The sequence below is a fragment of the Cimex lectularius genome, unplaced genomic scaffold (genome assembly GCF_000648675.2).
Source record: "Cimex lectularius strain Harlan isolate CLEC.00 unplaced genomic scaffold, Clec_2.1 scaffold10, whole genome shotgun sequence".
Taxonomy (NCBI): Eukaryota; Metazoa; Arthropoda; class Insecta; order Hemiptera; family Cimicidae; genus Cimex; species Cimex lectularius.
In genome coordinates this window covers 2,149,226-2,161,315 of record NW_019392665.1, presented here as the reverse complement: position 1 = coordinate 2,161,315, position 12,090 = coordinate 2,149,226, and the positions used below count along the sequence as shown (strand labels likewise).

Sequence of the window (12,090 nt, the reverse complement as noted above, 5' to 3'; positions counted from 1 at the left end):
AAAATCAGAAAAAGTGAAATAACTCCGAAACTATTGAGATTCCGACCATAGCTAATTAGGACTTTTTGGTTCGTCTTTGAAAGTACAATGTGCTGGCAAAGTTTGTAACACAAGTAGCCGGACATCCTGTATGTAATAATATATATAATATACATTATATTTGTTTTTCTGATGCGTATTATTTAAATTTTCATTACTTACACATTACATAGTATAATTCCTTTGGCTTTTGCACAAAATTATCATTTTATATGTAATATACCGCAAGTCGTGATGTTTGATTTGTGGGGGGCCTTAACATGGATCCCGATTACATAAATATGGTTCGCTTTTGAAATGAAGGCTTCATGCGCTTAACTAGTTTTTTATGTTTTTTTCTTTATTTTTTAATTTTTTTTTTAAGTTTCATTTTGTTGGTCGCTCGTTTTTAAGGCGGGGTTGAGCCATCAAGGCGGTCTGTGATAGGTTTGTTCAGGCGAGAAAGCGATGCGATGCAGGCCGAATCGCCTTCGCCGCAGGACGAAAGCACCTCAGTCCTTCTGGTCGAAGAAGGGACTTCGCTACTACACAGACACGACCCGAGAAGAGGCTCGGTCCCAACTCCAAGTCATCACAAGGACGAATACATCGTCGGTAAGCGACTGACAATACAAAATTGTAAAAAAGTTTTTATTCGTTTACGCATTTAAATTTCAGTCGGAGCATCAGGTTCGACCCCGTCGCTCGGTGATAGATGGTCGCCCCATTGCCTGTCCGGAAGGAGGCAGAGTTCTCTTCCTGTCAACAGCTCGCAGGAATCTTTCACAAGCTCAATATCAGAAGGAAGCCCAGCCCACAGGCCATAGCATAAAGAGCCTCGGTGCACAGTCACCAACCTTTAACATTCCATTAGAGCTGTAAGTTTTCAAATTTTTATTCTCTTTTAAATAAATTATATCAAACTTTTTAAAAAGATTGAATAACACACTCACTCCACTATTTATCATTTCTATAAATTATATCAGTTTGGTTTTAAAAAACTGTGCATGTCCCTGGGCCCGAGAGGGCAGACCTGTCTTAACTTGTCAAGTCCGACTTTTATTTCCATTGATCATTTAATATTAAGCCAGGACACAAAAAACCATTCGTTTGAGTCAAACAAGTCTGGCAGGGTCATTTTCATTTTGTCACACTTACCATTTCATTCTAATGAAATTAATGAAAATTTCTTCTCTTCATTTCAGGCAAGGAGAATTAGCGATGGCACTGTGTGTTTATTATGATAAAATTAACGCTTTACAATTTTTTTTTCCATTGGCCCTCCCATTTTTTAACAATTGATATCTATATATAACAGTAGACAATAAAAAACAATAGTTTTTTTTTAATAGAACAATAATTGAAGAAGAGGGAGTTAATTTTTTATTTACCGAACTGACTAGCACGACAACAAAGTTTTTTGGCAATAAATAAAATGAGAAAAAAAATATTAAAAAATTTCCTTCCTTTAAGGCCTTATTAAAGAGAAATATGTACATATTGTTGTATATAAAGTTATCATGAATACAATAGTGTACACACACACAAAAAAAATAATAAGAAAACAGTGATCTGGATTTTTGTCAATTTAGTGTATTAGGGTTTTTTTTTAGACTTGATAGAATTTCAATGTATTGAAGGGGGAGATTGCGCAGATTAGGCATGTCAGAAAATGGGAGAAATACAAATTTATAACTTTTAACTTGTAACTTTTTGAAATTTCGTTGCCAACATTTCTGACCGAAACGATAAGAAGTGTAGTTTTCTCCTTGAAAGTCTCAACTTTCTCTTTCTTGTTTCATTTCTTTTCTAAATATTCATATGGTCTTATCATTAGTCTTCTTTACTATTAACCTTGGTGCACCATTTAGTTTTTTTATTTATTATCTTGACTGATATAATCCTTAATATTCTTATTGTATATAAAAGATCAGGATTAATGCAAATTAAAAAAAAAAGGCGCTAGTCAACATTTTATGGAATATATCCGCTTTCTCAGGATTTGAAACTATTTCTACTGATTTACAGGTTAAAAAATATATAAAACTATTTACAAAAAATTCAACCATAATAAATTTATGAGTTTAGTTTAGGAGAGTGCGAGATCTGCCACATGTCCATTGTACATTACAAGTTGCTAGCTATCAGCTTTATTTATTATTTAAATATTTGTTTCTTTGCATGATTATTTTTCTCTATATAACTTACCTCAGTTACTGCTAAAAAAATATCAATTCTTAAAGTGTATTAGTTTTTAACATTTCATTTTCATGCTTTCAAATAAGCTTGTTTCTTCCCCACTCGATTCCTATTGGTCCATCTGATGGACTTCTGAGATTTGAATTTTACTCGTAATGAAAGGATCTACAACTGATCCATACCCAAGCATTCAAACCCTAACTTTAGTTTGGTGGGTTTCAGGATACTCGATATTCCACTGAAGGCCTACCCTCATTCCCGCTAATAAATACAGTCGCACTAATCACCATGCAAAAAGTACACATAAAATTTGGGGAGCCACTTGGGTATTGATTTTACACCATTTTCCCTCTAAAACGCCCTAAAGCTAACCTAGATTAGTGGGTCTGTGGGGCACCCATGACCCACCCACACATATTCAACATTCACGCTAATAAATACATTATTTATATTTTTTTTATTCTTGCACATTTAAAATATATCAATGCATCTGATAATACAGACTGGCCATGTTAAAAATTAAATAATTATTGCTTATTTCAACTTTATACATTTCTTCATTAAATATAATATTGTGACACTTTCTAAATATGATATGCTAAATATAGCATATACATATTAGCAAAAGGCATTCAGCTTCTTTTTTCCATTATTCTTAACCATTCAGTTTTTGACCGTTCCTGTTTAAATACTCATAGAACTTCATTCTTTTTTTAATCTAAACTATTTCACTCAAAAATTTTCTTAATATTAAAATATATTTCTTATTTTGTCTTTTGATTATTCCTGTTGATGGAATTAGAGTATTTTTTATATAATTTATTTTGTTTTTGTGTTTTTCAGCCTGCCCATCTTCCATTTTTATGATAATCTATGTAATTTGATTACGGTTTTTCAGTATTTTCATCATGTTGTTTTGTTCCCTCGAGTTTTTTCCTTTTCAGTTGTGTACTGTTTAGGATATTTATTTATTTTTTTAGTTAAAAATTGTTCCTAATAATACAAAATTTAATTAAGATTCACATTTAAACATAAACAGAACACAATAATTATAAAAAATGATTTTTTTTCTCTTCAGCTTTAAAAATAATTGCAAATGAACTCTTTTGTTCTTGAATTAGATTGTTTTTTATTTTGGTAAAACGGTTTAGAAACGAGAAAACGGACAAAACAACTCGTGAGAAAATGTTGGCGCAAAATTTCAATATTTCGTTCGTCCACCCCTTCCACTTTTTTTCTTTCGATAATAAACTTTTCAAATGCGCGGAACTGAAGGCTGTGAATTTATTCGCAAGACGCAGTAAGATCGGCCGGTCCTGCACGATTTCCCTCGGACTTGTACGCACTAAGGGGCGGTCAGTCGTCGGCGAAAAGGGACAAAAATCTCTGAGAGGCCTATTGTAAAATTTAAATGTAAACAAAATATCCTACGGATACATTTAGAATGGAACTTGATAAGACTGCTGTTAAATGATGTCATTTGCTTTCTTTATTAAATCTATCATAGTAAATCGCTGGGGGTAGGGGGTGTAAACTGTACAAATATAATAGCGAAAGACAACCACAGACATTCTAATCACTCCATTGGCCGTATTTATAAAAATAAATTTTAAAAATCTAGTTGCAAATAGACTGTCTAGTTTAGTAAAATTCACAGCTTTAATAATAATAAAGAATAAAAACACAAATTTAAATAAATGGTGTATATTTACACAAGGAGAAATAGAAATTAATATATAAATTCATAGGTATTAGACTTAAGTGCTTTTAATCCTTGTTGAATAAAAACGATTTAAAAAAATTAAAGTTTGAAGGATTCATCTGTTATATTTTTGAATAAATGTTAAAGTTAATAACACATCTGAAGTTAAAAAAAGTTTACTTTTATGGTTAAGGCCTTATCTAGAAAAGTCTAATGTCACAGGTTGGAATCTTTTCGGGGGGTGGAATGCAAGCTACTGTTTTCCCAGTTGAACACGGTGCTGTTTTGTAAATTCTACGGTGGCGAATGTGCAGGGTGCAAGGTTCAATAAGAGTATTTTTGTAAAATTATTCTGTAGTTCAGTTGAAACGCTTTGTTTCGACTTCCTTCAAATTTGCCTAAAAAAAATTGTTGTTGGTAAATAAATTAGAATTCTAAAAAATGTTTTAAAAAAAACCCAAAAAAAGTAAGGGAAAGGAGTAGTTAATAATAAATGAATGAAAAATGTACAAAAAAGTTCAATAATCAGATATATTTGCAATGTTGATTCATATTATAATGTTATAATAGGGATTTTTTCTATAAATTGATTTTTTTAAATAAATTAACTTATTATTGAGAATAATATAATTTTGAACCTTGTTGTGATAGATAAATATTTTTGTATTATGGTTCTGTACTTAACGATGTAAAGTGAGATGATGTTTGTTATAAGCCCAATAATTTTACTAGTGTATGTAAAAAAAAAATGCTATAGGCATTTAATTGCCAATAAGTAATTGAAGTGTCTTATTTCTGATGATTAAACTTGAAACGTCGCACTTTTTGCCTGTAACGCTTGTTAAAAAAAGAAAAAAAGCAGATGCACTAAGAAAAATCACTGTATCATTTGTAATGTAATGATTATGAACAAAAAATATACTGTTATTGGGCGTTTATCATTTCAGATTGTTTTATTTTTCCCCTAACCTCACTGAATATGAATAAACATGAATGACTAACCATCACTTCCTGAAAAAAAACAAAAAAAAACAGGTAAGTATATGTGTATTTATGGATCGACAACTGGCCATGCGGATTTTTTTTCCAAATCTTTATACAACTATTTTTCCATCCAGTATCATGGTACTGGATATTATGACGACCTACTTTCACTTCCCATAACAAGACAGTCTGATCATGTTCTCTCCTCCGAGTACTTGACGTTCGTATTGACTGGAAAATGCCGCTGCTTTCAATGATATCGTGTAAAGTTCTGTATTAACCATGGTGGCGTTTCCAAACCCGAGTTGTGCTCTCGAACTGTGGTCGTTTGAATTGTACCGCAGTGGCATTAAATTGAAACAAATTCCTGGTGGTGGGACTTTTTTCCTTGTAAGATTGACACAGTTTCCCTTTTGAAAATTTAAATCTAAACTCACTGCACTTTAAGACTGATGAAGCGCCTTCGAGTTTCTTCCAGGGTTGTTATCTTCACGGGAAACTTACACAATCTGGTTATCATTACATTAAATATTAAAAAACTGATTTTGAAGAAACTTTCATGGCACAGCAGGTTTATTTTTTTTCTTCCCGCATGTCACTCCTGTTTGGCTGAACTGTATAACCAAAGCGCCGTTATTTCTTTCACTAATATTTTTTAAACTTACATTTCTTATACAGTCAGCCCTCCTATAACATAGTGAGTGCGTACCGCGTTATATGGAAACCGCGCTATAAGAAACTCGATTTTAATCGTACAAACCAGGCTAATTCGTAGCGTGTTCTATGGAAACCGTCTACCGCGTTGTATGGAAACTGCGCTTTAAGAAACTCGGAATTAGTACAAATCACATCATTCGTACCGCGTTATATGGAGACCAATAAATACAAAAGACAAGATAAATTATGAATTATTTTTATTGAATTGAAGAGTTCATATAAGGATTGATAAAAAAAAAAAAAAAAANTTTCCAACAAAAACAAGAAAGACTTTTGTAAAATTATTTATTTTTCAACACTCATCCTCGCTGTCAGATATGAGTCACCTAACTCGTCTTCTTTTAATGGGCAAAATGTCTTCCTCACTTGGTTCTTCTTCACATTGGTTTTTGATCGTAGCTTTTTTTTCTAACTCCACTAAAACCTCTCTATAGGGAGCTAAGCAATTTCTTAACTCTCTTTTAAACTTTGCGCTGCGCATAGTTGAACGATCAGTTTGAATGAAATGAAGTTCTAATTCTTTAGCCAAATCTAGGGTAATTAATTATTTTAATAAATTACTTTATTATTATTATATTAGTACAACTTAAGAATATTACTTATCGTATTGTGTAATGTTGTCCAATTATAAATCACAAATTAAGCAGCTAAAAGCTGAACGAACGGAGGGTGTAGAAAATTTTTTATAAAGAATTGGTCACCAACAAAACGTATGTACTGTGAAAGATCTCTGAGATGATTGAAACCGATGTCGTAAACGGCTATGAGATAAGCTGGCATGTTTATATAAACATATTGTTTATGTATCTCGGCTGTGCTTTTGCGTGGAAAATAAAACTTACATTAAAACCTCTTACAATATCTAGTTACTAGAGTCATTCATAGGCTGTGTGGAAGGGACTTATGGGATTCTGTTAAACGGAAACCGCGCTGTAAGAGTACTGTGTTATGGGAGGGCTGTCGCAATTTCAGCTCCGCGTTATATAGAAACCGCGTTCTGAGAGTACCGCGTTATAGGAGAGTTGGCTGTATATTACATAGTATAATTCATTCGGAATTTATACAAATTTATCGTTTTACATGAAATATACTGTCAGAACATTTGATATGTGCACTAAAAAAATCACTGTATCATTTGTAATGTAATGACTATTAACAAAAAATATACTGTTATTCGACATTGTTCATTTTTTCCCCTAGACCACTATTTATGACTAAATATGAACAACTAACCATCACTTACTGAAAAAAAAGTATAATAATAATAATAATAGTTTATTAAAGGAGATCACCTTACTATAAAACGTGTAACAAACAAGAATTTCCGCTCCGGGAAAAAACCGAAGTTTTGAGATATATTGGCTTAATAAGTGTATGACAGTGGTGTGTTGTGGAAGCTAGGACGTCCCTTTGTCAGCCCAGTGTTTTTTGGTGAGTTGAGTTCAATTGGATAAGTTTTTTGACGATTAGACAAGTCTGCTGGGTGCTAGTTTGTAGCTCGGAAGTGTTGGGAAGTGTGGGGCCTGAATCTCTCTAAAAACCTGGTTTCAGGGTTGGGCAAGATTTATTTAGTTTTTCTCTTTTTATTTAAACGCCATATATTTTTCTATTTTTCAAAATTTCCCAAAATCATTTCAAAGGCCCTTTCGAGTGGGCCGAGAAGGTTTTCGAAATCGATTACCTCCTCTAAATAGGACTCCCTCTCCTGTTGTTTGTACGTCTGGGGCAAGACATTTTATCATTTGTCGATTGGATAGGAAAGATAATGGCGGCCTTCACTCACTATCGCCAATTAAGATATGTAGAGTAATAAATAGAGAAGTAGGGAAAGTAGTAAACGTCAAAAAAGGCCGTGACGGTTTAATTTATATTGAAGCGTTCAATGAGGAACAAGGGGATAAAATATTGAAAATTAAAAGTATAGAAAATATACCGGTAAAGGTCGAAAGAAATGTTAAATTGAACACCTCAAAAGGTGTAATTTCTTGCTGGGACTTGAAAGAGTGTCCCGATGAAGAACTTCTTGAAGAATTAAAAGGTTCTAATGTTACAAACCTTCATCGATTAAAAAGAAAAGATGGTAGGATATCTTTTTCATGGGTTGTAACTTTCAATACCCCGTGTCCTCCAAAAGAATTGCATGTTGCCTATAAGAAGATAGCCCCTAAGGCCATTTATTCCTGCTCCCCTTTGATGCTTTAAATGTCTAAATTTCGGACATACAATTTCTTCGTGTACGAAGAAGGTCTTTATGTGTGGATGTGGGCTGGAAAGGTATGAAAAGGCTGTTCCTTGTCAGTCTCCAGTGTGCATGAATTGTCAAGGCCCACATAACACTTTGGCGCGTCATTGCCCAAAATATAAACACGAAACTGAAATTTTGGAGCTGAAAGTGAAAAATAAAATAACGTTCAATCAAGCAAAGTCCCTAATAGGCTCTGGCCTTATTAAAAAAGGGATTACCTTTGCCGAAAAAGTAAAAATGGGCACGAAAGAAATAGGTTGTCAGATGGAGTCAGGGAACAACTCACTGAACGTAATCAAAAATATGTCATCTTGTTGTAAGCAATATTATATTAAAGTGAACATAAATGTACCCAATAAAAAATAAACAATACGGCATGGATTCTCCGTCTGCCGGTAGGTGGTGAGAACATAATAATAATAGTAATAATGATAATCACAATCATGTCGGTATTTCTGGAAATGAAAAAGCTGATCAACAGGCAAGGAACGCTGCAAACCATCCACAAAGAACAGATCAATTTTCTCTCCGTCCAGATGATAGTCGTTTATGCTAAAAACATTATCAAACGAAAGTGGGCGGCAAGATGGAATGTCTGTAGAGATAGTATGAAAGAAATTAAGTCAGTTGTACATAAATGGCCAACTGAGGAAGTTGAGAGAAAAGAACTTGTGATTCTCTCTAGATTGCGAATAGGTCACATCAGGCTAATCCATAATAGGCTTTTAATAGGCAACAACCTTCCAACTTGTCCTCGATGTATACGAAGAGGAGTACGTATCATTCTGACAGTAAAACATATTTTGATCGACTGTCCCATTTTACAACCCTTTAGGCAAAGGCTCAACCTTTCGAGTGATTTACAGGAGTTACTGGGTCCCCAGTGTTTCTTTCAAAGAGCACTTTTCAGCTTTCTCAAACTTATTGGAATTTATAATGAGATAAGGCCTTTTCCCAAATTGTTATACCATTGAATGTTTGCCTGCTGATGTCTGAATGGGAGTTGAGCGTGCAAGATTTTTTTTCCAGAAGTTTTTGAGGCTGCTGGAGCGGAAAAATGAAATGGAAGAAAATACAAATTGTGGGGTAATAAATGCCCAAAAAAAAAAAAAAAAAGTTTCCGGCATGGTGTTCCAATACCCTTTCACCTCCTACAAGACAAGTCTGGTCACATTCACTCCACTGAGTACTCAATATTCTTCAAGGCGAGCAATAATCCCAGCATTCACGCTAATAATTTACATTCACACCAACTCATAAACACGTACTACTTTTAAAAATTCTTATAGCCCTGAGGTATTGCGATTTGCGCCCGCTACCATGCTGCAAGGCCACATAAAGGTCAGCAGGGAGTCTAGAGGCTTTTGTGAAATATGCTTAATGCTTAATCTTACAATAATAGGCACCAGTCTCTCAACTGCCAGCAAGTGCCCATTATGACCTATGCGTAACCTGGTAAGTATTTCTCATCCTCCGTAGACCAATGAGTAATCTAATTAAAATGTATAAACTTGAGTTTTTATCATTTTGTTTATGGTAAATTTAATAAGTGTGAAGATCCCAAATCTTAAACAGGGTTTTGTAGAAATTAAGTGTATTGTAAATGTTATGATTAGACGTAAGAATATTTTGGCTAATTGCTGGGAAAGCATATTGTACAAGATTGGGAAATCGGACATGGCCTGGAATCTTGGGAGCCGACCCCGTCTTTCTCGAAAACTCCAAATGCAGCTAAACAAAACTAGCAAAATGGTAACAACTGGATGTTTTCGATTAAGAAATGTGTGTCGGTCCTGTGCAATCGCCCTAGAAAAATTAACCGTTGTGCTGACAGGTGGCCTTATTGCTCAACCCCCAGGATTAGCTAATGCCCGGACTCATCTAGAATAGCTCGATGACCTGGGGAGGACAAGGGTAGTCGGGTCACCAGGAAGCATAACAGTATTTCCTAAGCTTGACAGGGGACCTCCTCCCTGACTAATTGAAAAAAAGGACGATTCCAAAAAGAACAGGCAGTCTAGAGGGCAGGCACAAGGAAAACTGAGTCAGGGTCTGAGAAGATTGGTGTGGCCGTGTCAGCCGGCGTAGAATAATCAGTGAGAAGTCAGTAGGAGTCGACCAGGAGCCAGCCAGTAGTTGGCCAGGAGTTAGCAGGACCAATGCCAACACCTTAATTCTGTTAGTACAATATTTGTCAATCAGTTGGCGGGAGATTTGGAGTAAAGTTCGGGTGATTTTGGGCTGCGGCCTAATCTTAAGTGATACGACCCCCTACAATTAAGCCTCCAGTAATAAGGATTTGCTGGGAATAAGAGCGTTGTTTTGTATATAGAAATATTTATTCATTAATTCACTATTTCCCATGGTCTGCTTGACCAATTAATATCATCCAATTAATTAAGGTTTTAAGTTGAGATAAAAAAGTCAGTGTCACGAGTGGGATTCGAACCCACGATCTTCGTCTTGATACGCCACTACTCTACCACTTGAGCGAGTGTGGTTGAGATGGGAAGTTCATGTCCGAGTGGATTGAAGACGCGATAGCTCAAGTGGTAGAGTAGCGGCGTATCAAGCCGAAGGTCGTGGGTTCGAATCCCGATCGTGACACTTACTTTTTTATTTCAAGTTAAAACCTTAATTAATTGGTCAAGTGGACCACAAAACTAGTGAATTGAATAAGTTTAAAATGAAGTATCACTTCACTAAAGCTCTCCGTGGCCATTTCATTTGTCGCCGAGAATCAAAATGATTACACGACATTTGAAAAATGGCAAAAAGGAGGGAAAATTCGAAAGGTAGGTTGAGATGGGTAGTTAGTGTCCGAGTGAAGTCACGATAGTGGTAGAGTGGCGGCATATCAAGCTAAAGGTCGTGGGTTCGAATCCCGCTCGTGACACTGACTTTTTTATCTCGACTTAAAACCTTAATTAATATTTATTCAGTTTATAAATTTTTTTTTTTAAATTGTATACTAGTGTAGTAAGAAAATCGTCGTTAATTTATACTTGTCGGAAAATTGAGCACCCTAGCGAGCGACAGCGTTTGCTCTCGTTCATTCGATCGAGCCGCAAGCCGCAAACTGCTCACCACAATAAGTAATTTAAAAAAAGTTTTATTGGCTCAACACATTTTACATGTATATAGTAACCTAATTAAAATTTATAAACCTGACTTTTTATCATTTTGTTTATGGTAAAGAATAATTTAAAAAAAAAAAATATATATATATATAATATATACATATATGTATTTATAAATGAAATATAATAAAAGTTCGTATTTTATTGGCTCAACCAATTTTACATATTAAAACATTTACATTTAAACTAATTTGCTAGTCATGATGATAACAAGATGTCTCATCTACAAAACTGCCAAATTAATCCCGCTTTTTTTTCTGCCTTTTTTACTTCTTTTACTCCCGGGGTGAGTGCGAAAATGGTCAACTCATAAAAACCAATAAATCACCAAGATCAGCCTTGAATTTTTTACACCAATGTGTATGCCCAATTCATACTCACATCAAATAAATGTTTATTTAATTATCTTGTTTCATTCCCTTGAATTTCATTATGTAATCATCCAGTCTTCATTCTTCAGAAGCTTAAATAAATTTTCATCAAGTGAATAGTTTTATAAATGAACATATTGAAAAATCAACGTTGTGACTAATTATAGTTTATTTATAAAACAATAAAATAATAACTTAAATTATTAATACTAACACAGCCCTGTTAACATTGAGAAAAGTATCACAGAAACAAAACATAATTGACTAGCATAATAGGATTTCAAACACTAGAATAAAGTCAGCAACTGAAACAATGAACGGACTTGAGATGGCGGTTTAAGCTCGACTTCTGGTGGAATTTCCTGTGACAAATGAAACATTCCTGCAGCGGCTCCTTTCCGCACTCATACCTCATATGGCAGCCAAGAGAAGACTTTGAAGAATAACAGCGACCGCATTTGCGGCAGGTGAACTTCTTGGCCATGAACGCTGGAAAACAAAATTGCAAAAGTCAACCAAGCCATACGTACAAGTTTTTTATTACTGCTATTATTCATTTCAAACTTTTTTTTTAAATTTATGACTAATTGAATGGAAAAAAAAGACAATTTGGTGATAATAACTTAGCTTAAACAATCAAAAGAGATTAACTTAATATTACATATAAGGTTTTCAGTTGAGATAAAAAAGTCAATGGTACGAGCGGGATTCGAA

At 34.3% G+C, this 12,090-nt stretch overlaps 1 protein-coding gene across 6 annotated transcripts in view; it reads left to right on the top strand.

The window, feature by feature from the left end:
* Nucleotides 1–4,862, top strand: part of LOC106667259 (Na(+)/H(+) exchanger protein 2) — a 79,649-nt gene extending 74,787 nt beyond the window's left edge. For 3 of the 6 annotated variants that reach the window (XM_024225020.1, XM_024225021.1, XM_024225016.1), the window contains 3 exons: nucleotides 433–633; nucleotides 697–896; nucleotides 1,224–1,331. In XM_024225020.1, the coding sequence (XP_024080788.1) occupies nucleotides 433–633; nucleotides 697–845 (350 nt within the window). In that variant the 3' untranslated portion in view covers nucleotides 846–896; nucleotides 1,224–1,331. Of the gene's footprint in view, nucleotides 1–432; nucleotides 634–696; nucleotides 897–1,223; nucleotides 1,332–3,060; nucleotides 3,199–4,141 lie in introns of those variants that run through there. The other 3 variants (XM_024225017.1, XM_024225018.1, XM_024225019.1) reach the window with 3 other exon arrangements.
* Nucleotides 4,863–12,090: the final 7,228 nt, after the last annotated feature.